This window comes from Lasioglossum baleicum, chromosome 12, assembly GCF_051020765.1.
Source record: "Lasioglossum baleicum chromosome 12, iyLasBale1, whole genome shotgun sequence".
Classification (NCBI taxonomy): domain Eukaryota; kingdom Metazoa; phylum Arthropoda; class Insecta; order Hymenoptera; family Halictidae; genus Lasioglossum; species Lasioglossum baleicum.
Genome location: NC_134940.1, coordinates 15,471,517 through 15,498,079, shown reverse-complemented (window position 1 = coordinate 15,498,079; position 26,563 = coordinate 15,471,517). Strand labels below are relative to the sequence as shown.

The following is a 26,563-nucleotide window of genomic DNA, read 5'->3' as shown; positions in this document are numbered from 1 at the left end:
TTTGCTGTACCCAGTATCGAATCAATTACTAAACATTTAGGTATTTTATGAGGTATTACTCTAGTATACTTTTATATCCTAGATCGGAAGAAACAAATATTTTTCAAGTTAAAATATCTCCGAGCGCAATTATTTTTTATTTAAAAACAAATATTGAAGTAATTATTTCAAATAAAAGTTGTTGGCAATAAAATTGAAAAATAATTCGGACTGCAAATAGGGACGATTTTGTTCGAAATGAACTATCTTTCCGTAGAAAATATCGTTCGCGATCTGCGCGTGAAAAATTCAAATATTTCAAAGCGCTCCGGAAACCTTGTTGACTAGCGGTTGGTAAACGCGTTCGCGAATTTTGAAATTCGCACAGCTTTGCGGGTGTCGCATAGAACGTTCTCTAAAAGTTCCCGAGCACGCATGCGTACACAAGTTTCCAAGTGTCTACCGATATAGTTGCTGGAAAGAAGACCAGCAGGACAGCACGGGGAAGAGGAGTCTGATTGGTTATTAGCAGAGTCTCCGTTATTAGTAACCTGCGGATGTTATGCATTTATGACAAAAATGGGTACGTAGACATGTTAAAAATATGTAAGGACATCAATGTATAAGTTTCAGCTTATAATTCAAAGACGAATACAATTTTTATTTAGCTCCTGTGTCCGGCAATCAAGGCAAATATGTTTTATTTTGCATAAAGATCCGCAGTCTAGTTATTAGATACCCATAGTTTTGCTATTGGTCGAAGCGATAATGTCAGCGAATCAAATTATGAAAAGGTGAGAGATCTCCTCTCATTCCTCTGCCGTCCCGCTAGTCTTTTTTTCCACTTACAATTACAATTAGTACACCCTCGTACGCCATGCAGACAGATTTAGAATTACACATTTGACTTGGAAATGATAAGTATACGAATTACAGGCAACACTTTAAGCGAATCTTTGTGTTTTCCGTTCAAACTTCTGAACGCTCAGAATACATAGAAAATGTAAACGTATAAGGACATTCGTAGCAACCTCTGCATGTTTTCTATTGCGATGTATATTGGGTTGGCGAGGAAATAATTTCGGTATTCTAAGGTGAAATAAAACCCAATTTTTCTATTCAAGTATTTTCTATTTTGTTCGATCGTTTGCCACCTTTCTGGTAGCTTCATAATTCCGCGCTCATAAAACTTCAAAATTTTCCCAAATACCGAAATTACTTTCTTGCGAACCCAATAGTTTTAGATTTGAATATTGCCGCGGTTTCCAACGTTTCAAATTTCTTGCCTGCAGACTATGGAAATGTCAATTTGAAATAGCGACGATACTGGACGATACCGTGAGTGTGTATACTCAAAATTTCGAAGTGACAAGCGTGAAGCTTTCGACAGTGGTTGGCCTTTTTTGAAAAAATGCTCCGTGCTCTGTGGCATGGTCACGTTGGATAGGTTTGCGGAACGCCTGCGTTGGAGGGGGGCTCGGTTAGCCATCGTGCACAATTATATACCGACATCTTCCATGCAGTGAGAGAGAAAAGGACGGGAAGAGAGACAGACTTATACGTTATGTATACATATATATGTATGTCAGCAAGGTAGTGTGTTCGCGGATCGTACGTGCCGAAGCGTTTAAACATTAATCACGTTACGGATGTTTTTGCCGGAGTGACGCGCGCTTAATAGACGAAGACCGATTATCAAGATGCAACGGTTCTGCGAGCGCGTCGAGAATGAAAGTCTGTGCTAACTACGGACCGCGGGACTTGCAAATAAGCAGCGCCGATGGACGCAGCCATGTTTTCTGCTAGCAGAAATCTCACCCATTAATAATTCGTTAATCGTCGAGCACAAAGTGGAGCGTGCAGAATGCCGATATGCGACGCGAGGGCGAAGTTTCTACCAGTTACTTGTGCCTGGACAGTTCTACTCGGCACCACCACATTATTCTTCTGTTTCCCGTAAGTCGCTCGCACCTCGCATCTCGCACCACACGTCTGTCCTCCTCTCGTAAGAGGCCGCAACGGTTTGCCATCCTGTTTTCGTTCGACAGATTTCTCCGCGGTCTATGTTGACACACACGGCTCTTCCCCTTGTCAATGAAACTTCGATTTTACAGATGCCAGTATTATGTGTTCCGATGGGGAACATGGGTGCCTGCTCTTCAGGGAGTCATCACCTTCCTTGTGCTGGCCAATTTCACGCTAGCCACCTTCATGGACCCTGGTGTTATACCGAAAGGTACTTCTTGCTCCGTAGGATGTAGCGCAGTTGTTAGTTTGCTCCAGCGTACAGCATGCTACAGAGCAAATACATCAGACTAGGTATAAAATACAATCGGACCTGTGTAACTCGAATTTCTTTAGCGCCGAGGTACCAAACGTCCGATGAAAAGTAAACTGCCTTCTTCGTCGTGATCGTGTCTTCCCCATTTGTTTGTAGTTGCCTATAAACATTTTGCGATAAAGAAAAGACTTGTCCTTGGATATTGTAGAAACAATGTCTACTTACACTTACGACTGCGCTACGTCTTTTACAGGGGACGAACGTTGCATGCAAAGTTTACCAAGAACGTTCGGTTGGTTAATGCGTATGATTTTTCTTTTAAAGCATCTCCTGACGAAGATAAAGAGGACGAATTTAGCGCGCCGTTATACAAAAGTGTAGATATCAATGGCATCACAGTGCGCATGAAATGGTGCCCGACCTGCAAGTTCTACAGGCCTCCCCGTTGCTCTCATTGCAGCGTTTGCAACCAATGTATCGAGGTTTGTAAATGAATAAGAGGATTGACATCGAAACGGATGACTTATCGAATCTTGAATTTTATAGACGTTCGATCATCATTGCCCATGGTTGAACAACTGCATCGGAAGGAGGAACTACAGATTCTTTTTTTTCTTTCTGCTGTCACTCAGTTTTCACATGCTCAGTATATTTGGACTCTGCCTGCATTTCGTATTAGAAAGGAAACAACAACTGGGCGAAGTAGACACTATTGTCGCGTATCCTTATTTGCTTTCTTAATCAACTGGTACACAACTGTGTTCTTGTGTCGTATGATCCTTACACATACTGTAGATTTGTACTTATGGGAGTGGTTATGCTCTTATTCATTCCAATTTTTGGGCTGACTGGTTTCCACGTAATACTTGTTTCCAGAGGACGTACGACGAACGAACAGGTAACGGGCAAATTTAACGGAGGCTACAATCCTTTTTCCCGTGGCTGCCTACACAATTGCTGTTACACGCAATTCGGACCACAATATCCCAGGTAATATGTTGCAACGATTAATCACGACTCCTAACTGTAAGTAGACGAAACGAATAATCAATTTATTCTGGAATGTTTTAGTTTACTCAAGCCAGAAAAGTATTTAGGAAAACGACGTGGAGCTTGCACATCTGAGATATCGACTATAGGCAGTGAGAACCAGGTAAAAACCTACATGGATAGCAGCAATGGTGTTAGAAATCCCAGTTCAAATGCTTACAATAAGGTAAGAGCTAGTGCAACATCGCTTCACACTTCTGATAACTATGTACGAGAAGACTTAACAACTGTAAATAATAACATCTTCTCTAGCATGAAGTTTCTATGCTTCTTCGATGTACATTTACCAGCAGTGTGCGGCTATGCAATTCACTCGGCTTTGAAAGAAACTATAAATTCCGTGCTATGCTACCCTTCCTGTGCTTTAAAGCTTTCATAGACTATATACAGTGTTAACTGCAAGTTTTATTGCACAATTGGTGCACTTTGAAAGTATTTTCTGCACGAACTTCTCTAGTTATCACGCATCCGTTCATTAATTTCACGACTTGATTTATTTAGAGTACAATATCGAGCAACGATTCTTCCTATCTATAGTACCTTGTTCACGACGTTGGAAAGTTGCTATTGCCGATCAGCCCCTGTCCCTTACCTATCCTGATTGAACCAGTCAGTATCCTTGATACACATTCTGTACAAAAGTGTGATCCAACGATTCGATACCGAACGTTCGTTCTCTACTGCGAAAGCAACTGACGCGTCTTGTCGGTTCCAGTTATCTCCGGGACGAGATGGATCGGACACAGACATGGAACCAACTGCATCTCAATCAGCGGATTGCGAGCCCACACCTCCACTGCAAAGACACGGTTCTAAAAGCAATTTCTTCCTGCCACCTGTGGAGAACAGCCAGTCTCCCAGGCATCCTCCGCCAACGCAACACCGCCATCCAATGCAATACACTAGAGGCAGTCCCCACCCGAGGCCAAGGTAACAGAAACCACGAGCCAGCAAATGGTAACGCGTTTGCTAATTTCTTTTCTAATACACATAAGGTACGTTGTCGATACCTATAGGGGAATAAACGGCTCTCGAAGCCACACGCCCGATCCATTGTCACCGGAAGCGAGCGGATCGCCTGCCACAGCTTCGCAGAGAGGCCAAGATCCGGGTGGTGCTAGTCCAACGACACAACGGATTAAAGCTATCGGAGTACCAACTCCTCTTGCTATTTCCAGTCCTATGCGCAGGTATACTATCACCACTCTTATCCGTCTAATCGGAATACGAATAGACAAAATTATAACGGATACACAATGAACTTGAATTCTATGGACATCTCTTGAGATAAATAATCTGCGAGCAATATACTATATTGTAATTCAATTTATAGATTTGAAAATGTAACAAGAGATATTAATCAGATACTTCGTTATGTCCCGCGACTCATGGTCTACCGATTAGGAGGTGATTCTACATGTAAAAAACTGAGTCGAAAAGAGAGAATAAAATTTTTTCCTCGGTATCTTCGTTTTCGAGAAAATCGAAGTCGACCATTTACTCGGTACGTGATAAAATTCAAAACAAGAGTCAATTTATTTATATAGTTATATGAATGATATAGATTTATTAAATTTATAGTACCGAGTAAATTTTCGAGATCAATTTTCTCGAAAACGAAGAGACCGAGGAAAAATTTTATTCTTTCTTTTCGACTCATTTTTACATGTAGAATCATCTTCTAATCGGTAGACCATGAGTCGCGGAACAACCTGTATATAACGGAATATTTGATTATATATATATACATCTCTTGTTAAGCGGCCCCTAGACGTTCAATAATATTGTCAATGTAGCTATCAATACGGCGACTGCGCACTGTGACGAGGTGGAAAACAAAGGTTATGACAACATTCAATCCTACCAGGAAACCGTCTTTCCAGTTAGAAATTTTTTCGGATGTGTCCCGAACAGGATGGGGGCCTGTACGTGATGATGCGATATTGTGCAAGATTTCTCGCGTATGCGCAGCGATTTCAGCCTCAGTAAAGTAAGATTCTCGATAAAATGGGGTACCTTGAGCACCCCGCAGAATTTTAAAAAATTGGTATGATTTGATTCTGAAAAATGAATGTATAACATGTGTATTTCTGTATATTTTGTAACTCGTAGGACATGTCTTGGAGTCTTTTTGCCCGGAACAGATTGTTTCGGTACATTCCTGCCAATATAATTGCCTCAGGGCTCTGCTACCTCATCATCGTTAGTGGCGCACCCAGGATGTAATCTTGGGGGGAGCCGAGTTGAATCTAGCCCTAGGTTTTGCGTGATGACCTTTTTTTATCCAAAATCTCTGTCAACAGTATCCAGGGTTATTCCGCGATTTTAATTTTGGGAGCTAAACATTTTTTCCTTGGGGGGGGGGGGGTACTTAGCCCCCTGGGTGCGCCACTGATCATCGTAATATAGATACGTTAACTGTTTCGCCCGCGCATGCGCGAGAAATCTTGCACCATATCGCATCATGGTCTAGTGAGATTGACGAAATATTGACAATGAACCTCCTAAACATCAATGTGCTTCAATCAAAATTTCTATCAATATGCTTCGATATATTGACCAATGCGTTTGAACCCCTTCTAAACGGTCAATATGCCCTTTCATTGCGCCTTGTCACTATTATTGAACGTCTAGGGGCCGCTTTACATCTTCAATTCTATAAATTGAATTACTATATATTAGATAGCTTGCTATATATATATATGAACATATTTGAGATATTTTGTTTCTGGAATATTGATCTTCTAGATGTACTATATATATATTTTTTTTTATTTTACATCTTTTTTTTACCTTTTTGTAACTGTATCTCGCGGCATTTTCACGTTGCACAGAATATTGTTTCTAATTCTACGTAGAGAGCAAGAGGGAAGCGCCACACTAGTAAATATAGTTCCATTGCATTTGTCGAGCACGCTATATCGATTACAACGAGTGAAAATATATATATGTATATGTTTATTTCTTTTATTCGATGTTCCTGTTTGCTACCTCTCGATATGATGTGAAGCCTGTTTTACTTCAGATTCCCTGTACTCCCTCACTTATGCGAACACCTCACTCTTGCTCTTATTCTTTTCTTCCTATTACTCTCACCACTATATTTATATATATACACGTATATATACACACGCGCACGTACCTTTACGCGCGTGTGTGTGCATATATATTTATATACATCTCGATTTCTGAACGATGAAAAATTGTGTGCGATCGAGAAAATAATTAAGCAGATAAGACTAAACCAGAAAAAGAAAAGAGAAAAGGAAAAACAAGAAACCGTATTGCGCGACCGTAGATCATGTTTAATATAGTAGAGAATTAGTTTCTCTGCATGTATATATTACAAGATATATGGTATATAGATAAGTTTGTGTCCCACTGCAGGGGGTGGTAACTGCAAGGAGCTGCTTTCTACCATCATGTTGCAACCTACTGCAGGTAAACACGAACTTCATTCTACGAGGACATATCGTAGTTTCAAGTTATGCTTTCTTGCATATATTACATATATATACGTATCTATATTCTTTAAGAGAGAAATATACATGACTCGGACCTATATATATATGTATATACACATGTGTACACACATATGCATATACTTGTACTCACATATATTTCAGTCGACCACCACGCAAGTATAAACGTCTCCACGTTAATATTGTTGTTCATATTTGCTAGGTTTCGCTATATTATATATACCTTTTTACGTTTCTTGGATAGATGCTAAGTTTTATAACAGGAATGTTGCGCTGTTCTGTCTCTCTTTCTCTCTTTTTAGCTATCTATCTATTTATCTCTCCTATGTATGTATCGCCAGAGCCGTATTTGTATGGCTACAATGCTCAGCACTCACATATATATATATATATATATAAAAATATATATATATATCCTCATCTTGGTTAACTGTATCATGCATTTGTCAGTTACAGTAATACCTCTGAACTTGTACGCTCAATTCGAACGTGGAGACTGATGGGCCTTGTTGTTGGCTGCGGTGTACTGCGGACGTTACGTAAAACCTCTAAAACCAGAAGACGGATGACACGCGTGTCATCTAACACTTTAGCTACCGGTAGTAAGAGTTTCAGCGACACGAATTAATAGGCTATTGAAAAGAATCGAGATCATCTTCCTTTGAGCGATAACCTCGAAAGAAGTTGGTAGATTAGATTGGTCAGGATAGCTTGCTGGTTTACTCGAGATATGCTCAACGTTTAAAGGACGTGTTAAGGCCGGTAGATGAAGTATTAAAAGAGGAACGAACATGAAACGAGAAGGTCAGATTACCCCGGCGTGGTAGACCGAGTCGCGTGCAAGTTAAGAGGTGCTACCGTGTGTTCGAGTACGAAACGAATAAAAGAATCAAAGTAACTTTGTCGTTCGAAGTTTGATGGAAGCCAATGCGAATTATCTGTGTTGCAGATCGAACCCGGGCACGCCGACGCAGGTTCGTCGGCCAGATTTTATAGGAGTGAACGACGCATCGACGTATTACGATGTGCAGCAGGGGAACAATGCCAGTGTAGCTGGGTCTAGCGGTGGCGTGATGACGGGCTACAGTCCCCAGCGTCGTTTCCTGTCGGAGAGCGAGTTGGTGCGCCAAGGGGCCGGCGACCATCCGTACTCCCGGACGAACAACACCGTCGACAACATCCGGGAACTGGCTGGCTCCCCGCAGCGCGGCGTCTACATGTGGAAGGACAACTCTCCGGGCAGCTACCCGGCTCCGCCGGGGGCGCAGAACGCGACCACGATGACGATGACGACAACTACAACGACGAGTCAACACCAGTCGCCCTCGCAGAGACCACCACCTTCCTATGATTACTACAGAGCGGATCCTACCAGTCCCACGCAACAGTTGTACGCGAACACAACGAAACCGGCGTACCATCCGGCGATGAGGGGCGGCGTACCGGTCTTCCCGCCTCACCAGTCGCCCCAAGTCAAACGGAAAGCTGCCATGGTGACGCCCACGACGCCCACATCGGGCGACACACGCCGCAGACCGATGTCTTTCGTTCGTGCTCTGGAAATGACCAATTCCATGGAGATGGTGTCCGCGCCGAACGACAACCGATCTCAACGGCCCACCACGCCCACCAACGATCGAGCCAGTGTCTACGACATGAACTATGAGATATCCGTATAGCCCAGCTTCAACGTCTCCGCGCCTGCGATATCCTGCGGCTGGACGGAGATGGTACACGATCGATTGCCGGCACTTAGCGTCTCTCGTTCCAAAGAGGACAGAACAGCGGCAGCGTACGCCGCTTACGAGATATCCGTCTGAATTTTGTTGCCGATGGAACAAGTATAGTGACATCTCTCCTTGAAATCCTCGTCGAGTGGCCTGACTTAAGTGAACGCAAAGGCGTAGGATAGACTTAACATTCTTCTCCTGTCACGACTACCCCGAAGGACTAATTTCTCGTGTAGAATAAAGCCTTGCACTCTTTCTATTCGAAAAATGGTGACCTTTGTAACGTGAACGTATACATTCGATTCGACCAGAGAAAGTCGTCTTGAATGTATACCACGAGTTTTTTCAATGAGATTCGTCGTGTCACGTAGAAACGCCTGTGTATATTGAAGTAAATAAGATAGTCGTACCGTGTTTATGTTGTTTTCAACAAAATTTAACAATATACCTACAGATTATCCTACATTTAGTCTCTATTGTATCATATATATAACTGAGGCGAAATTGTCGAATGATCTGAGAAAATGTCAGATGTTAAATTTATCTTATACCTCATTCGTGGCCATAATAATCTTGTTTGGTAACCTCCACCAAATGTGTTTTTCGCTGCATAGAAGCGGTCTCTTGCCTAGAAACGATCAATGAACTCCGATCAAACGGAAAGCTCTAGATTAGGTAGACTTTCATCGCTCGAATCCAAGCATTTTAGCGTCCTAAAAACTTCGCTTAACCATCGATATACAACGCTCAAAGAGTTCTGTATCGTCACTATATTCGTTCCACCCGCAATAAATATTTTTAAAAATGTCGATGCAGCTAGAACACGTCGAAGCGATATTACAAACCCAGCCGTGGTTTTAGTTAAGTTCTTCCGGTCCAAATGATGAGCCACCATATAATATATATATGTATATTATATATATATTATATGTATTGTATACTTTGTTGAGGTCACGTGGTACGATACCGACCCTTCTTTTCCGAAGGAACAAACACAATGACTGTTCAACGAGTTGTCATTGAGCATAGACAATGATATACGGCTTCTCTACTCTCTTTCTCTCGCGAAGTTTTACAAGTTGTCTCGATGGTAACTGTTTTCAGATTTCACGACTAAACGATGGCATCAAACAATTTCATTGTACCAAGCCCGACTACGAAATACCCTCGCGTCACAGTTCACGTTGAAATTGCTTGTAATACCTCGATCGAGGAGCTTTGTATATCTGAATTGTATCCTAACGCGGAATTGTAAACGATAGTCTTCGGAGAACAGGGGTATCGCTGTTGAATTGTATTTTCCATTTGGGAACTATTGACACAGGGACTGTATGGACTGTATTAGGTCTGATTTGAGCATAAGAAGTCTGTTTTTCGGCGCAAGACTGTCGTGTCACGTTATTAGCGATATTATTGTTTTTTCTTTTTTGGTCGTTGTTAGAGATCGATGGAGCATTAGATGCGCAAGAGACGCAACGTGTTCATTGATGCCCCCCGTCCCAAACGGGGTGGGAAACGTGTGGATAGGCGTTCGGACCGATTGACGGTCGAGGATAATCGAGTCACGAAACCGTCAACGAAAGTAAACCCGAACGCGTTAGACATTATACATATATAATCTTACGAGCGGCGAGAACCAGTTTCTCCGTTCCGCATGTCGAAAAAAAGGGGGAAAAACGATTCTATTTTTTAGTAAACAGTAAGGTCAGTTTAGATTTTTATACCATGACGTCGTGACTCAATTTCTAGAAGCGCAGCGTCGATTGCCATTCCTCTTCGTTTCATTGCTCTTTGTCGGACGCATGACTTTTTCGACCTGTAACAAAGAACATAGGGATTATTATTGCGTGCATTTTTCGAGGCTCGATTCTAATCGACGTTGTGTTCTATTAATTATGCTTACCTACTTATTATTACTACCATTACAATGATTACTATTTTTTAAAGGGAAAGGTTGGAACGAGAATGATCAGGGTCGAGCCTCGGCCCCAGTATAGTTTCCTATTTTCGTTGATGCGAGAAGAGTTCGTGTGTGCAGTTTAATAAAAACAACAGACGAAATGAACAAAAACAAAAAAAATATATATATAAAGAAGAAGAAGAACGTTACTTAATCGATTTAAGTCATTACCAGGATAGAGATAACGAATTCTGTGTAAAATAATCGTGGAATGTGTAGCAAATTTTGAATATACATATTTAACAATATTTATACGTAAATAATAAATATAAGACTTTATAATGATTTCACTTGTTTGTTATGGACGATGATTTTATTGATGTGACCACTAATACCATCGACTTGATTTTTACTAGTAACAAATACAAATGATGTAGAGTTTTGGGGACGGAGGTGTGTCAATGCGAATAGGAAAGCGAATGCACGTAATGGATGTGTAACAAGAGAAATCTTCGAGTATTAGAATGAAAGCAGACGCAAACGAGAAACAATTACGAACAGACCAGCGTGTCAGAATGTATACAGTAACCGATTCAACGATGCAGAGGTGTACAAATTGTTAGACGCGAATTTAAAAAAAACGAAAATCAGAAGCTCGAATAGATGACGTTTATGGCAGACGATCCATTTACATTCTTTGTATGTTAGTTTAACCGTAGCTTAATCTGTGATGATAGGAACATCCGACATGTAAATGAGTATAGGATAACAACTCTGTTTTTTTTTTTTAATTTTTATAGACAGCCGAGACCGGTCATGGCAAGAGTATGTTGAACTAATAATTTACACGCCTTTGTAGAAAGGAGACACAAGACACATCCGAGAACCGAACAAACTTTCTTTAAAAAAAAAAATTAAAGAGAGAAACAAACAGTTTTGTAATATACGCATTGCATAAATTTATTGGTACATCTACCGCTATTGTTAAGTTTGTAATATATCCTGCTTTTACCAATGGAAAGCTAATCGCATGTCGGTTTCTGTATTATGTATTTGTATGCGAGACCAATAATATCAGACCTGTGCAGATTTAATGAATAACTGCGCGAGATCAACTAAAAACAAACAATTATGCTTGCTCGTTTTACTCGACGTCGTGTCGATAATCCAATTCTTCTTATAATTATATTGTCATTAATATCATTATTATTATTGTTATATAGTACACGTGTTATACAGCCAGAAAAAGTTTTACGAAACATCGAATATATACTTATATTTCGCTCGCTAAAGAAAGAGACTTTTCCTTTCAGATAGTAGTCGTACAACAGCTGAGTTTGTTAAAAACAAAAGAGAAAACGGAAAGCGGTCCACTGCAATCATTCGAAACGTTTCTTCCAACGCTCTTTTCTTCTTAGTTACGTGTATTCCTTTTTCTTTCCTGTGACAAGCTGTGCCAAAACAAGGAAACATATGATTTTATACATATGCCACTCCAGTCATACCCTACAAAGGAAACAACACATTGATTACAGAAAAACATACAAAAGAAACAAAAGGACAGATGCAACATTCAAACGAATTGATTTAGAGAAGTTATGTGTAAGGTGTGAAGAATGTTTAGTGTTTATAATTCGGTGTATTTGTACATAAATATTGCTGGTTATTATCACTTGAATGTACATACATATACATTTCGATACTTTTAGTATCGCTGCAGCAATCTACAGAAATAAAACTCGTGAAATATGAAAGCTGAGAGTGTCATTCGTTGTTTCAGATTTAAATTCACGGTATGACAACCCATCTGTTATCAAACTGCAATATGCCTATCATAAAGTGCATTTTCTGAGCTTTAATTTAACCCCTTAAAAATGGAAAAATCTCTATTTAAACGCATTGAAACATCATTTTATATTTCATTTAGCAGAGAGGACATTTGTATCAATGCTGGGATACTGCACAAGTTTCATGCGCATGCGCGACCAAATGCAGGAACGTACGTATATATATCTATTTCAGTATCGCCAGGTCGAGAAAATCGAGGGAAATTATGTACCTATTTTGACCTTTATTTACGTCCCAAGTCCTAAGCAGTCCTAAGTGTCCTAAGTTTGTGGGGAACTGTTACTGGCAGGAAAGTAACGGAAGAGTTCAGAACTTTAAATTTTAATACAACACACACACGTTATATACATTTATATTTCAAAATCAAATCGTAACTAAATTTGCGAAATTAGGAAGGGTGACCGCACTCAACTCTCATTTCCCTACGTGTTTCCTACGCACTCGCCACTTTCATTGAGCGAATCTCTCTCCGCCAACTCGTCAATTAGAAAGAGAGTGCGATCCCACTGGCTATTGTTCTCTCTCACTCTTTATACCCCGCGCTGCCATTGTCTATCTCTATATCTGTCTATATGTATAAGTACCCAGACAGCACAGTCTGACCGAGCCTACCGCCGGACCCAGCTAGCAGAGCCCCTGCCCGACAGGTTACGGGCAAACACAATGCTTGGAGCAGCGTTGAGACCAAGACAGGCCGATTTAGCCGGGCCCCTGTGCACAAAATGGCGCGATTTTCACCTGCCGGGGGCTCGAGCCAGCTCGAGCCCAGGGCCTGCCGGCCAGGCTGGGATTCAGCATGTTTTTGAGAGGGCAGTACGGTATCACACTAATGTGGCCAATCAGTGCTTCGATTGAGCCCAACTTTTCTCGCGCATGCGCGACACAGGGCGGGTCGCATCAATGTGGCAGTACTTTGCAAATGCGTAGCAGTCTCCCTTGTTACCGACAAAAGTATAATAAGTTGATAAACAGTTAATAAATAAGACCTTTGAGGGCGATTGCTGCCTAGATTGACCTTTATCTGGCGTTTTTGACTACTGAAAAAACCCGTGTTTGTATTATCACGCAATGAGAACGCGAATCCCGCACCCTTGCAATCTTGCAAATCGGCTGAATCCCAGCCCGGCCGGCAGGCCCTGGGCTCGAGCCCCCGGCAGGTGAAAATCGCGCCATTTTGTGCTCGGGGGGCTCTAGCACTGTAGCCACCTGTTGGCAAACATAGGTACAAATTTTATACCGTAGTGTGAATAAATGTGATTGTGGCAGTGACAGTCAGTGATACGTGATTGTACGTGATCAAGTGTGAGTGATGCAGTCAATGTGTGTTTATGCAAGGATTTACAAATAAATGGTTTAAATTATAGCATGATCTCACACAAAATAGTATGCGTTGTATTACTTTCACGTCGATTTGATTTTTAGAGGAATATTTCTAAAGTACGGGTAATTGGAAATTTGTACACATTTATATATATACATATAATACATCAGAGTGTATACATGTATAACAATAATATTGTCTAAATTTAAATTTGGAACCCTTTCATTTTACAACAAGATTACGTACACGATCAAACACTGGGAAATGTTTATATTTTGAATTTCTTTTTTTAGTGGTATGACATTTGGAGCCAGTACAGAAGTATTCCCTTATTTTATGTTTCAATTGGTTTGCCTGGTGCATCTAACAGAGGTATGGAGAAAATTATTATTTGATAACAAAATAATCTAATTCGGTAATCACATTACCAGTGCATCAAAATTATTTGCAGACACATAATTATTTATTTCTCCGGCATAATTTGCTAATTGTATAATTTATCAATGAATTGGTAACATCTTATCGGATATTTTAAATATTCGTAGTAAGTATCTTGTTTATTTAGATTTCTGTGAGAGGTAATAAAAAATCAATTAATTCTTTTCACGTTTATGCATATTTCAGGATTTATCAATAAAGTATTGATTGTATTGATTATACACAGCGACCATAGAAGAAAAACTTTAATTGAGTTCGTGGTCAACTTTTATTGTATATTTCAGGATTTATTAATAAAGTATTGATTATATGCAGTGAGAGTCGTTGCTTAAAATACGACAAAATGCTGCGCCAAACCAGCAAGCTTTCGTCGATGATAGTACGCAATGTTTCTCTCTCTCGGCAACAGAAGAAACAGTTTAAAATAAATGGCACTAAGGAATATGTTAGTAAAGTAATGAATAGTTCAGTACCGGTTATTGTAAATTTTCATGCCGACTGGTGTGAACCTTGTAGAATACTAACGCCTAAATTAATAGATATTATAGAACCAATGGATGAATTAGATCTAGCTATCGTAGATCTAGAAACAAATCCAGATTTAGTGCAAATGTTCGAAGTTAAAGCTGTACCTGCTATTATAACAATTTCAAGTGGATTAGTTATCGATAAATTGATAGGTCTACATGATTTTGATACGATAGAAAACTTAATACATAAACTTATTCACCATAATACGTTGCCTTCTTCGAATTCCGAAGACGAAAGAGGGAAGGTTTGAAGATGTAACCAGCATATTTTGTAAAATTACTTCAATGAGATTATCTATAATTACTAGACTGCGGATCTTTATGCATTTACGGTTTATAAAAATGTTCAAAAAATGCTGGAATATCAAATTGAACAGGATTTGATTCGGTCGTCCTGCTTTCTTAAAAATTGTCTACAAAAATTGAAAATTGCATAAATATCCGTAGTCTAATAATTACATTGAATAAATTTTTTAAATGTACGTCACATTGCAGAATACAGCTTTTACGAGTATTCTATTTTCTATATCAGATGAATGTAATTTTTAAAACTAAAAGTGCAACTTATTTATTATCGAAATTTTATAAACGACAGGATAAAATATAAAATTGTTGTTTCTAAAAAGACATTGTATTTCCATTTATTATTTGTAACTTTTATAATAACTTGTTGATTATTTTACAAACTGTTGGTAATGTATTACATGTATCATTAATGTTATAACATGATTATAAAATGAATTTTTTAACTGGTTGCGTGTATTATATGTATAGTACAATATGTCGTAGTAATGTAAGATTAATGTACAATGTTTGTCTCGCTAGCGATACTTAATAAACTAAGCTAACTTTTCAAACTGAAATATAGTTCAAAGTACTCGCTTTCTTCTATACACTGTAATACTATAATGAATAAAATTCATTATAACTTATCGGAGCTAAGAATGATATTATTAAATAGCAAATGCATATTTTAGAAATTAAAATATATTATTAATACAGGGATTATAAACAAACCTTTACATTCGATCTGATTTTTAATTTTAATATTTATTCTGGATGGTAAAACAATTCTGTACAATCTATGTATGAAAGTACTGTTGATTAACAGATTTAATAGGCCAGAGATTTAATAAAAATTATTTAATCCATGTTCTCTCCGGCGGAAGAGATTGTTGTCCCTTGGCAGAAAGCGATACATAAACATGTACCAACAATTAAAGGACTAGCTAAAATTTATTCATCAGTCAGGTGCTTTCGAGAGACACCATGATAAGGCAATGCTGTGATTCCATGGTTACTTGCAAAATCTTTCATTCTTTGTGCCAAATATACATTAGCCTTTTTCCTCTTCGTTCAATTATAAACAGGAAAGTATTTCATATTTTTGCAAGCAACCCCGTGTCTTTTTTTTTATTATTATTATTTTACTAACCAGTACGTACGTTTTAAATTTCTTTATCGGTTGCGATAAAACAAGTAAATCGAAAATGAATTGATGAGGGTATTTACAAAACTAGGAGTACGCGTTCAGTAAGTCTTTCTTCGAAAGAAAAATGATAACAGATGCATCTTTCTTTCCTAGATAAATGTCGTGCGATAAGTTTCGGGCAATTAATTTCTTTCTTTTATGATAACTACATAGTTATTCTCTTAAACTATTAGTTTTTATGAAATTTACAATGACGGTATATATCAAATGTAAATATACCACTGTGTGTTTATCATCATTTTCATATAATAATGTTACAGAAATCAAATTCTCTCGTTCAAACTATACATAATGCTGCTATTTAATGTACCGATATGTTCTGTAGAGGCAGCATCATGGCCCCACAAAATTACACGTTCAGTAAATACATTTGGACGCTCGAATCTTGCAGAAATATTGTACGCATATTTACAACTTATCTATATTTGAGTCGTTTAAAAAAAATGTAACAAAATGTAGAAAAGAACGAATGATGTTTATATGTACAAATTTCTAGCGATGTTACTTGTTGTTATCGAATGAGTACGTTCGACAATAATAACAATCAAAATATGTCTCTATCTCTTTTTAATAAATAACACAATTTACGATCTTCTACAGAGAGAGAGAGAGAGAGAGAGAGAGAGAGAGAGAGAGAGAGAGAGAGAGAGAGAGAGAGAGAGAGAGAGAGCATTCTTTATACTTATAATCTAATGAAATTTAGTTACTTCCTATAAATCACATCGCTATAACTTTCAGATATAAATATATATTGACACAGTTAATAGCTTTTGTACTTTCTTCGTTTTCACATATATCGAACATAGAAGATTTTTGCATAATTATTGATAAGAAACAATTTCCACACAGCAAATCAATGGAAAATAATGTGAACATACTCATCTCGTGTTTTATATCGAAACGATAAATAGAATAATTTTGTTAGTTTTAACAACAAGTAACACATAGTTCCCGGTAACTACTAAATCATCTAATGATTATGGTACATAGTATAATACAACATGGTACAATTTACCTTGCATTGAATAACTTGGCGATTGACATTAGTCTTCCTCAGTAAACACGTAAGAAGTAATCGTTCCTATCATAGTTGAAAGTGGCAAAATATTCAATTATGATTTTTATGCGAACTTTTGAAATTTACGGGCTTTTTTTCCGGAAAACGTTTCTGAAAGTCTACGACTACCGTTAATAATTATTGCGATGAGGGAGGGAATGCAGAAGCGAATAAACAATATTAATGAAAAAGTAAACGTCGAAGTGAATGAAAATTTCCGAGAGGTTGAAATAGAGAAGAGTATTTCGTAGTTATATTATTATAATTGAATTAACAAACTAGTTTTTAAAATTCGTCGATTTTCATTATGTACAATTTCAAGAATAATTTTCCATCAAAAATCTTTGTATTTATTATTTTATAGTTGGAATGAATTTTTTCATTTTTTTTTAATGCGTTCGTTATTGGTAACCGCGGTGTTTTTTTTCGTTTTGTTGTTGTTGTTGAAAAATGTTCGTACGAAAATTGTCAGAATGTGTATCACTACAGAATGTTCAAAAATACTTCATCACACTTCTGCTCCTAAATCTCGTACACCCTGTTCCGCTATCGGAACATATTTATCGTCAATTTTGACAAGCAAGATGACTTTGTCCACGTGAGATCGTCGATTCGGATCACGATGATTAGGAGACCAACAATGAACAACGCATCCCTCCATACCTCTTTCGGGTACCCAATGTTTCCATCCGGATCTACCGCCCTGCTGTCTCATTCTCTCATCGGGCCAAATTACATCTATCCGACGACCCAAATTAATTGCATCGTATACTTGATTCGGATCTATGATCTAATAACAAACAAAGTTGTCAACAGATTCTTCATATCGTAGAAAATTGAAGTTATGAATAGACTGCGGATCTTTATGCGTTTATAGCAAAATTGAGAAGTTGAAATTCAATATATGATTTCATTATATGATTTATGTAGTTTATCGATGCAGACAATTTTTATTTCGCATAAAGATCCGCGGTCTAGTCATGAAATTCGTGTTTGTTTACTTACACGCACTCTTTGGAGAACTTCCTCTTTCTCGACTTTACCGGAGAAGCTGGTTTCGCTCTTAGTTTCAGTTTTAATATCACTGTTACTAAGAAGACCAGCTAAACTGGCAAGCGTCGAGCTTGTGGGCTTACCAACCGAAGCCAACGATCCTCTGTTACCACCGAGAGACGCTGTGTTTGCTCTTCCTAGAGAACCGCGTCCAGTGGATCCACCGATTTGGCATCCGGAATCTATAGATTGCGAGCCAGATGTGTTGTAACCCGACTGACCGTACCCTATTTTAAAATTTCGTTCTACATTATCATCTAATTAGAATCGGCGAAGAGTAGAGGTGTGTCTAAATACCTGAATGAATATTGTAAGTGGTCATTGCATACACTCCCTCGTTCCCAAAGCCTCCGTCGTCTTGAGATCCTGTTCCGCCCGAAGAACAACCCTGACCGCACCTTCTTCTGATTCTGAGAATAGCACTTTTAATAATAATAGATTTTACAATGTACTATATATCGATTAAACATGGTTTACAGAATTCTATCGTATTGTAAAATCTCACCTCTCCCACAATTTCAATACGTTACGCTTGATTACGCACAGACTTAAATGTCCTCCGACTAAAGAACACAATTGCTCGTTAGTCTCAGCGTAACTAGTTGTCAATGGCGAAACGTAAATCGGATAACCGATTGGTTGATCGCAAGAACTATTTATTATATTTCTGAGAACCTGCTTCGCGTTTTGTATAGAGCCACGCTCTGGATTTCTATTTCTTAAATATACTAATTCCTGTTGCTGTCCAGCCCATAAGCCACGCACGCATTCGCGATTCATTTTAATCACTCGGAAGCTTAAGAATCGTTTATTAAGCATGATCACTTTAAATTCGTCCATGCCGTCTTCGAGTACATATCTAAGAATACATAGTACGTACAATGTATTATCAATGTAATGATACTTTAATAAAATGTTCAAATAGCATACTATAAAAATACCTAAGCGCCAGAAGACTGGGAGCATCGTTTAAAACAGCGTTTCTCCACATCGGGTCAGCTTCGTGACTAATTACAAGATTTTTATCATGACTACCTATAGCTTCATAAAGAGGAGCTAATTCAACGTATAAGTCCGGACTCATGAAATAATCCTGATGCAGCTTCAACGCCATTCTCACACCTTTCGCTATAACGCTGCGCAATAAATCTACATCGTGTAACACCCATTCATCTCGAACCGATGTTATACGGAAATCTCCTGAATAGAAAACGTTCATTTACTGAATGATAATGATTTGATTCGATCAAATGAAACAGTACCTTTAAAAAGTGCATGCAATCCATAAATAAAGAATTCAACGCTTGTCACAGTATTGTGACACGCTGCTCCCAAAGCGCGTCTTCCCAGAAGACTCAACGCAAGACACAAAGATACCAACGGCGAATCCCTCGATTTGTCCAGTGTCTAAAGGGAATTAAAAATAATTCGATATTGCGTAAATTTCCGATTAGTTTAGACGCGTCGTAAGAAATTACCTTATCATGCTTGGTAACGCAGAACTGTATCCAATCCAAGTAAACATTACAAAAGCTGCTTCTTGTAATTCCAATGGCGCGAAAGTCGTAATCCTCATCGATGTTCATTTTAAAAACTGGGTCCAGATCCACGAAGTTCTTATCGAGTGTTATCTTTAAGGCCTCAGAAATATCAGGGTTCCCCAACCAGTATTTCAACTTTGACGATTTAACAGTGTAAAAAATAATACTTTTCACGTAGAAGGTGACCAACGCTTTGCGGAACTCGAACGTTTGAAGCATAGAGACCGCTGAATTATCCGAGATCGAGTATCCCTCTAAAACATACTTGGCATTTGCGACTTCCCAAGCTAGCCAACGCTGACTGAAAGCTGCATTTACATTTAACACGTTTGAGAAATGTCCCATTACGCAGCAACAACAATCGTCGTTCTCTTCGATCCCCTCCGAGATTGCTTCAACCTGGAAATCAAAATCAACGTGCTCATGCTAGACGCAACAATGAATGTACAATGATCAGTAGACTACGGATGTTTATGCATTTATGGTTTCTGAAAATTTCGATTTATTTCACTTTCTTAAGATTCGCCTAGAAAAATGGAAAATTGCATGAACATCCGCAGTCTAACGATTAGTATTCGATAGAAGCGTAAGTACTTCTCTCTGCTGACAATATGTTCCTCTAAATTCAAGACCTCTCAATTGAAATGTTACTAATCCGTTGCCCAATTGTACAATATGCACTAAACAGTTTAAGTAGTCGGACGCTAGTAAAAAACAATCTCCTTGTTCAACATTTCCCCAGCGACCGAGAGCTAGGTCTCCGTAAAGACTGTGTTGTAACGATCTGGTTAATTGCTCGTAGAAAATTGAATTCAGATTATTGTCATCCGCACCTGGATTCCGATCTAAATGCGAAGACATGCGCGTGTTCGAATGATCCATTCGCCTCGTCTTATAATCTCTTTCCCAAAACTTGACGGGACGCACGTACGAAGATATAAAAATTGCGCTTCCCAAAAGTGGGCTCAACGGAGTGCTCAGAATTGCAGAAATGCCCGCTTGCAAGAACAACATGGCAGAATGTGGGACCGATATCGGTTGGGCGAAAGCGTGGAACGCGCTGCCCCAGGTGATCTGCCAAGGCGCGATATATGTAACAACAAATCTAATCTTCAACAGTAATTCGTAGATCTTTGCAAATGCTATTCCAGTGACGAAATAATCAACGAGAAAAGTCTCGCTGCGATCTCGAAAGTCTAACTTGAAGAATAACACCGCAAAGATCAGGACTAGGTACCGAGTTGATGGATCAGAGTACGAAGATCTTAAAGATTTCAATCCGCACACAACTATGATTAATGTTCCCACGCTCTCTCCAAATTTGTTTACAATCTTCGATGAACATTCGGTGAGAGCTCCTAGGAATACTATCGGATATAGAACATTTCTTTCTATGAAAGAAAGGTAAACGTACGCTTTTTCAAACCACATTATTTTCACCGGTTCGCGTACTTCGAATTGTGCATGTTCACGACTACGGAGTACCGGTCTCGATAAGCACAACCATGGTAATTGCTTTCGAAGCTGTGGTACGATATAATGTAACAGAAATCCTAGACAGCTTACGATACCCCATAAAACTGGATTCAGTTCCGGTTGTAAAGCTGTAAACACGGTGGAGCAGTGGATACCGAACGATAAGGTACCTATTACGGTGCACACTACTAAATCGTTCTTCAATCTTGCATAGACGGTTGCTCGTAACTTTTTAGGTAAAGGATCCACTAATTCTGCGTCCGACATTTGTTCGCCAACTTTAATTTTCACATCCTTCTTTCTCCCCGAGGTACGAATTTTTGTCTCCTCGTACGTCGTAGACATATTATCTTTATGAGATGTATTCTCAATGATCTTTGCTTCTTTCTCTTCGGTATAAATTTCTGGTGGCCATAGACTTACTTTAACAATGTCCCATATTACAGTAGGATCCGAAGATGATCGGCTCAAATGGTAAGATATAGCAACTAATAAACCGGCAAAAACCGAAAACAAAATGTGTTGAGAGGATTTAGGCTCCGTGATAGTTCCGTAAGCAAATCCGTACAGTATAACAACAGTAACGATGCTGCGACAAAGACAATATAACGAAGAAACTAAACTGGTCGTTGCGTTCCCACCGAATAAATGAATATCTGTATGCTCGCAAAGATACATCAAAAAGGTGTTGATTTGAGGAAATAAACCTAAAGAGAACACGACCGGGAAGCAAAGAAGAAAAATCAATAAAACATTTCGTATTTGCAATATAACATCGTAATCAGCGACACGGAAGCCATATATCATAAACTCGGACGTTTTGAAATTTCTCAAGCATTCGTTGAAGATTAATATACTTCCCGAGCACAGTATATAATAAATAGGCCGCGAGTATACTATAATGCGATTAAAACCATGTGTCGGTGAAGCTGCGTCAGGCTGAACGGACTTTAATAATGAATACTGACATCCGGCGGTTACAAAACAGAACATAAAGGCGAATATATCTCGATAGAGACCTTGTTGAAGTAATATGAGACCTAGTCCAGCGACGGCCACCGCTAAAAGCGTTGAGACGATCGTCTCGAAAATGGTCAGATTTTGGTCGAGCAAAACCAATAAATACAGACGGTCGAATCGGACTTTTATATGCGGTAATTTGCCAATTTTCCACTTGTAATAATGCCCTGTCTTTTTAGCTTTCGAATTGAATACATCGAAGGCGGACAATCGATTCCACGATAATCTTGCGTTCATGTCGGCTTCCTGATGCGTCGGCAACGTTAAAGCAGGCATTCGCCAATTCGAAGTGGTCTGATAAAGATTTAAATGGAAGTATTCTAATAAATTCTGTAATCCTCGATTTCTATCCGTCATTGCTTCCATACGCGACATCACATCTTGATGAAACTGATCTCGTTCCAAGGTTTCTATGGTACACTGATTCGAAGGGACTAAGTTCGATGCTACAGAGTTTTGCGCCTTCGTTTGGTTGCTTTCTGGACTGGATAAAACAGGCGGTGTATCTATTATAACACTCAAACCGGCAGAGTTCAAAGACATGCTGCTGTAACTATTGCTCAGGGAATCCGCAAGCTCCCAGTTCGTGTCGTAATGTAAATTTTGACTGAGTTGTTGTCGCAACAATGTGTTCAACAATTTATCGTTATTAATGGAAGGTACTTGCGTAGCAGCAGCCACAAATCCTTTCTCATCGAACAGGTCGGTGTATAATGGTACAACGTTGTCGTCTCGAATCTTTTCACGTAGCTCGTCTTGTACGGTCAATGATGCTAGAGCGTTTCGCCTTGTTAGTATACCTCGGTTTTCCAAATTGCGACTTAATCTTAAATCAGTCAAATCTCGACCGGAGGACAACATTATAACTACCGGCCGTCTACGTTTCGTCCAGACATTCTCGGTAGTTGTATTATTATCGTCTATGGTCTCTACTGCTGGTTTTGGACGGCTTTGTTTGGGTATCGCACCTTGATGTCGTTTGTTATCTGTTTCTAGTGGCGGAAGTAACTTTCTTTTCACCTCGTTTTCCATACTCAATGTCGTTGTACTGGACGAACCGGAATCTGGTTCTTTATTATGCATATCTGTTAAACAGGAAAAGATTAGTACAACAATTAAATATTAAGTGTTTAGTTGAGAAATTAAATATACTTTTATTTGTTCTTGGCTCCAGCGCGCAATCGCTGCTCTCGAACAACCGGTCTATTCCAACCACACTCCCAACATTCAATGGATCATCCAAACTTTTCATCTTTTCTTGTTTATACTTCAATTTGTCTTGCTTATACTTCAGCTTATCGTGACTACTTTGGCTTGCATTACTGTATCTTCTTTTGATACTGGGCTTTAACTCTTCGATTAATGCGTCTCGAGAGTTCGCAGAATCGTTATCTATACCACCGTCTCCATAAAATCTAAACATCAATGTATAGTTGAAAGGGTCATTTTTCTAAACATATGTTAATTAACCTTACCTTGAATATCTATCTACGAATCGGCTAGTACTAAGACTTCTGTCTCGATTAGAGGTAGCATTTGTTTCGCAAGTTTTTCGTGTGAGTAACGGACTGTAAGAGTCTCGGAAAGCATAGCCCCCAGAACTTTCGTTAGCAAATTGTTCATCGCTTTGTTCTGCTATAGGATGCACTATTTCCGATCCACAACTAAGATATGGTAGTAATTGTAGTTGGTTTTTTTTTAACGTAGCTTGAGGTAATACCTTCAAAATTGAATATATATTTTTCAGTGAAGTACCGTACTGTATTACAGTGCAAGTGCTACGAGAATAATACCTTTTTAGCGTTGATTGTTTCAAGACTTTGTGGATGAAGCGGCAAATTATTGTCATCTGTAGTACTTATATTTTTACTAGCAGCACCAATTGTTTCAAGACTTTGTGGATGAACGAGTTGTTGATGTGGTTTTTTCGTAATAACCTTTGGAGAAACAATTTTAGTTGAACACGTATCCAAATTTTAAGCTGTACACACTTGTAATCATTACCTCTAAAGATTGCGGATGCGATGAAATTTTATTTTTATCAGTGTCCTCTTTCTTCGATATAATTTCTAAACTTTGTGGGTGATCATTCATTAAGTGAGTTTCCATCGGAATCGAATTGGAATCGAGACGACGCACACTCTGATTAGATTTCCAGTAAGAATAATCATCCGCATGATGTTCCAGCTCCAATGAACTCGTCTGTTTAATTTGGCTTTCGGAACCTGTTTTACCAAGACTACATTGTTTCGAATGACGATTCCGTAAATCTTCGGTTGCAAGCCTACACAACTGCCTTCCACACAAGAACTCTTTTCTCTTCTTGTCGATAGTCAGACATTTATTTTGAGAGACACTTATCTCTATGTATATTTGAAAAGTTTAAATATAAATATTAGTATATAGAACAAGTGTTTCAATCGTATAATTTTTCTGTCATAAAAATTGTAAAATTAATACCATTTATTATATTCAAATAATATTCTTCAGCGAATTCTTCTTCGTGTACATTTATACTTGGTACCATTTGTTTAGTCAACTGTTGCGCCTCTTCCGAACTTTCTGAACTATTTTTTCGATGAATTTCTACTTTCAAATCTATCGTCGAGCTAGGCTTATCTCGATTGTATTCTGACGTTATGCTATCCGCATCCGCATTCTGTGCATTCGACTCGATGAAAGAATTACGAGATGAGCATTCTACAGGTGGTGTATCTGTTTTTCCTGTGGGAAAGCAATAATTAATTAAATTAACAGAATGGGCATAGAACTTAGAAACTAAATACAGTATGACAGTGACAAGCAACCCGTGGACTGCAGTGGGCCAAAAGTGGAAACCTAATGTATTGTATGAAACAGTCTGTATTTACACTACGGTCTCCTAGCCATAACCTAGCTATAACTGTTCTTGCAAATTATTACATTTTAAAGAATGTTTACTTTCATAATGTCTCTTACTATTACTTTCTTTTTCATTTATACAAGTAAAAAATAAAAAGAAAGTAATATTAAGCATTTTCATTTATACTTTCATTTATACAAGTAAAAAGACAATCGTATGTCCAACTATCGATAAACTGCCGATGTTTGTGTTCAATTTACAAAAATACAAAAATACTCGATCATTGTACGAAGAATGTGTTTTCAGATGCAGTTCAGCGAACACTGTCGAATACTAGAAAGAATGGCTGCCGGTTGCTTGTCGCTGCGCTACGGAGTAAAAGAAGATCGCTTGCGCAAATTACGTTAGAAATAGAAAATATATAAATCCTAGACTACCGTACCGTTTAAAACTTGCAGCTCTATTCCGTGATCTATCTGATCTTGAGATTGTTCCCTGCATTTGTTATGTGTTATGCGTCTTTTCTCGCTCTCTGACCTTTGTTGACTGACAGTTTGACCCGATTCTTCTAAACATTCGGTTGTATCATACACACAATGAAGCGCATGATTGACACACTTTATTGTACCAAAAAGTGCTCCAATCAAAAAACAATATGCTAACCAAACATACAGTGTTGGTGGAAAATACTGTAACAGGACGACGTAAATCATATCGTACATATTAAAATAGATAAGCATACGATTACACGGAGAAAGTATTAGATTATATAGTAACATTCTAGACAGAAATATTAGAAAGCGAACTAAGAAAATTCCAAAGAGCACATAAACGTATATATTTGAATGTATATAAGCTTACATACTAATTGTAAACATATACGATTTATGTGAAACGTTAATGTACGCGAACGAGAGGAATTTAACGGGTGTAGAAAAGCGAACTTACAACGTATATGCTGAGTGGCAGGCAGAGCAGAAAAAGCCAAATATAAAGATGAAAGAGGTTTGAAAAAACGTCGAGATGAGGATCGTAAAACCAGCCTCCTGTCAGGCTCGCCCAGACGCTTTGTCTCAAAATTTCCAGCATTTGAGAACCCATACCAGCGGCAAATATGCTCCCTCACCATCTTCCCATCACTTTCTGCCTCACACCTTTTATTCGTAGTTTATTCTCTCTTTTTCAGAAAATCCCGTGGCGAACAATAAGGCGATACATTTTATCTTGGCCTTTTTTAATCAATGGATTTGGCGCACACAGCTCATTGACTCCATAGCCATCTTCACTTCTCAGATGATTTTCGACATAGACTATACAATTCTATATATAGTAAACACCCTCGCAAGTTTTCGTCACACTTGCTTTACCTTAAAGGCTCGTTCACATCGATCACTTGAACGAAAGAAAAGGGAATATTATCGTTCAAGAATATATTCTACAATTAAAATATTCAATCATTTACGCAAAATGAGTTTATCGATCGATTAATGTCTCGTAAAATAAAGATTTGTAAACTAAAGGTT

The 26,563-nt window shown here is 38.5% G+C and overlaps 3 protein-coding genes and 1 long non-coding RNA gene across 9 annotated transcripts; 2 read left to right on the top strand and 2 right to left on the bottom strand.

Annotated features, from left to right (window-relative positions):
- Positions 1 to 1,482: 1,482 nt before the first annotated feature.
- Zdhhc8 (zinc finger DHHC-type containing 8) lies at positions 1,483 to 12,176 on the top strand. Of its 3 annotated transcripts, none has more exons than XM_076434390.1 (9): positions 1,483 to 1,935; positions 2,094 to 2,215; positions 2,585 to 2,742; positions 2,807 to 2,979; positions 3,056 to 3,250; positions 3,332 to 3,413; positions 4,026 to 4,240; positions 4,306 to 4,500; positions 7,742 to 12,176. In XM_076434390.1, the coding sequence occupies exons 1-9, from the start codon at positions 1,844 to 1,846 to the stop codon at positions 8,469 to 8,471; spliced, it is 1,962 nt and encodes a 653-aa protein (XP_076290505.1). In that variant the 5' UTR covers positions 1,483 to 1,843; the 3' UTR covers positions 8,472 to 12,176. The 3 variants fall into 3 exon arrangements, with proteins under 3 accessions (XP_076290505.1, XP_076290503.1, XP_076290504.1); XM_076434388.1 differs by having other exon boundaries at positions 1,486 to 1,935; positions 3,332 to 3,476; positions 7,742 to 10,767; XM_076434389.1 differs by having other exon boundaries at positions 1,488 to 1,935; positions 3,332 to 3,476; positions 4,327 to 4,500; positions 7,742 to 10,767.
- LOC143213992 (uncharacterized) lies at positions 11,190 to 13,432 on the bottom strand. Of its 2 annotated transcripts, none has more exons than XR_013010075.1 (2): positions 12,482 to 13,432; positions 11,190 to 12,289 (listed from the first exon to the last, which is right to left on the bottom strand). It is a non-coding gene; the product is annotated as an uncharacterized LOC143213992 (long non-coding RNA). The 2 variants fall into 2 exon arrangements; XR_013010074.1 differs by having other exon boundaries at positions 11,190 to 11,928.
- Positions 13,433 to 13,532: 100 nt separating this feature from the next.
- Positions 13,533 to 16,304, top strand: LOC143213989 (thioredoxin, mitochondrial). 2 transcript variants are annotated; one of them, XM_076434442.1, is made up of 4 exons: positions 13,533 to 13,707; positions 13,885 to 13,963; positions 14,043 to 14,135; positions 14,216 to 16,304. In XM_076434442.1, the coding sequence occupies exon 4, from the start codon at positions 14,373 to 14,375 to the stop codon at positions 14,808 to 14,810; it is 438 nt and encodes a 145-aa protein (XP_076290557.1). In that variant the 5' UTR covers positions 13,533 to 13,707; positions 13,885 to 13,963; positions 14,043 to 14,135; positions 14,216 to 14,372; the 3' UTR covers positions 14,811 to 16,304. The 2 variants fall into 2 exon arrangements, with proteins under 2 accessions (XP_076290557.1, XP_076290558.1); XM_076434443.1 differs by having other exon boundaries at positions 13,533 to 13,713.
- A 1,168-nt stretch (positions 16,305 to 17,472) lies between these two features.
- Pcx (pecanex) lies at positions 17,473 to 26,351 on the bottom strand. Of its 2 annotated transcripts, none has more exons than XM_076434363.1 (15): positions 25,989 to 26,351; positions 25,483 to 25,729; positions 24,659 to 24,922; positions 24,203 to 24,561; positions 23,992 to 24,135; positions 23,674 to 23,918; positions 23,351 to 23,613; positions 20,297 to 23,283; positions 19,640 to 20,101; positions 19,424 to 19,568; positions 19,103 to 19,361; positions 18,667 to 19,020; positions 18,459 to 18,583; positions 18,114 to 18,388; positions 17,473 to 17,898 (listed from the first exon to the last, which is right to left on the bottom strand). In XM_076434363.1, the coding sequence occupies exons 1-15, from the start codon at positions 26,139 to 26,141 to the stop codon at positions 17,617 to 17,619; spliced, it is 6,564 nt and encodes a 2,187-aa protein (XP_076290478.1). In that variant the 5' UTR covers positions 26,142 to 26,351; the 3' UTR covers positions 17,473 to 17,616. The 2 variants fall into 2 exon arrangements, with proteins under 2 accessions (XP_076290478.1, XP_076290479.1); XM_076434364.1 differs by having other exon boundaries at positions 18,459 to 18,571.
- Between the last annotated feature and the right edge of the window lie 212 nt (positions 26,352 to 26,563).

What these genes read in the sequence shown, in the direction of transcription:
- Zdhhc8 (XM_076434388.1), top strand. Translation starts at nt 1,844, where the DNA reads ATGCCGATATGCGACGCGAGGGCGAAGTTTCTACCAGTTACTTGTGCC. An exon ending in GAAGTAGACACTATTGTCGC is followed by an intron (nt 2,980 to 3,055) that starts GTATCCTTATTT and finishes CACATACTGTAG; the next exon opens with ATTTGTACTTATGGGAGTGG. An exon ending in TTCGGACCACAATATCCCAG is followed by an intron (nt 3,251 to 3,331) that starts GTAATATGTTGC and finishes GGAATGTTTTAG; the next exon opens with TTTACTCAAGCCAGAAAAGT.
- LOC143213989 (XM_076434442.1), top strand. Translation starts at nt 14,373, where the DNA reads ATGCTGCGCCAAACCAGCAAGCTTTCGTCGATGATAGTACGCAATGTT.
- Pcx (XM_076434363.1), bottom strand. Translation starts at nt 26,141, where the DNA reads ATGGGTTCTCAAATGCTGGAAATTTTGAGACAAAGCGTCTGGGCGAGC. An exon ending in TTATTTGAATATAATAAATG is followed by an intron (nt 24,562 to 24,658) that starts GTATTAATTTTA and finishes AAATATACATAG; the next exon opens with AGATAAGTGTCTCTCAAAAT. An exon ending in GTATTGAAATTGTGGGAGAG is followed by an intron (nt 18,584 to 18,666) that starts GTGAGATTTTAC and finishes TATTATTAAAAG; the next exon opens with TGCTATTCTCAGAATCAGAA.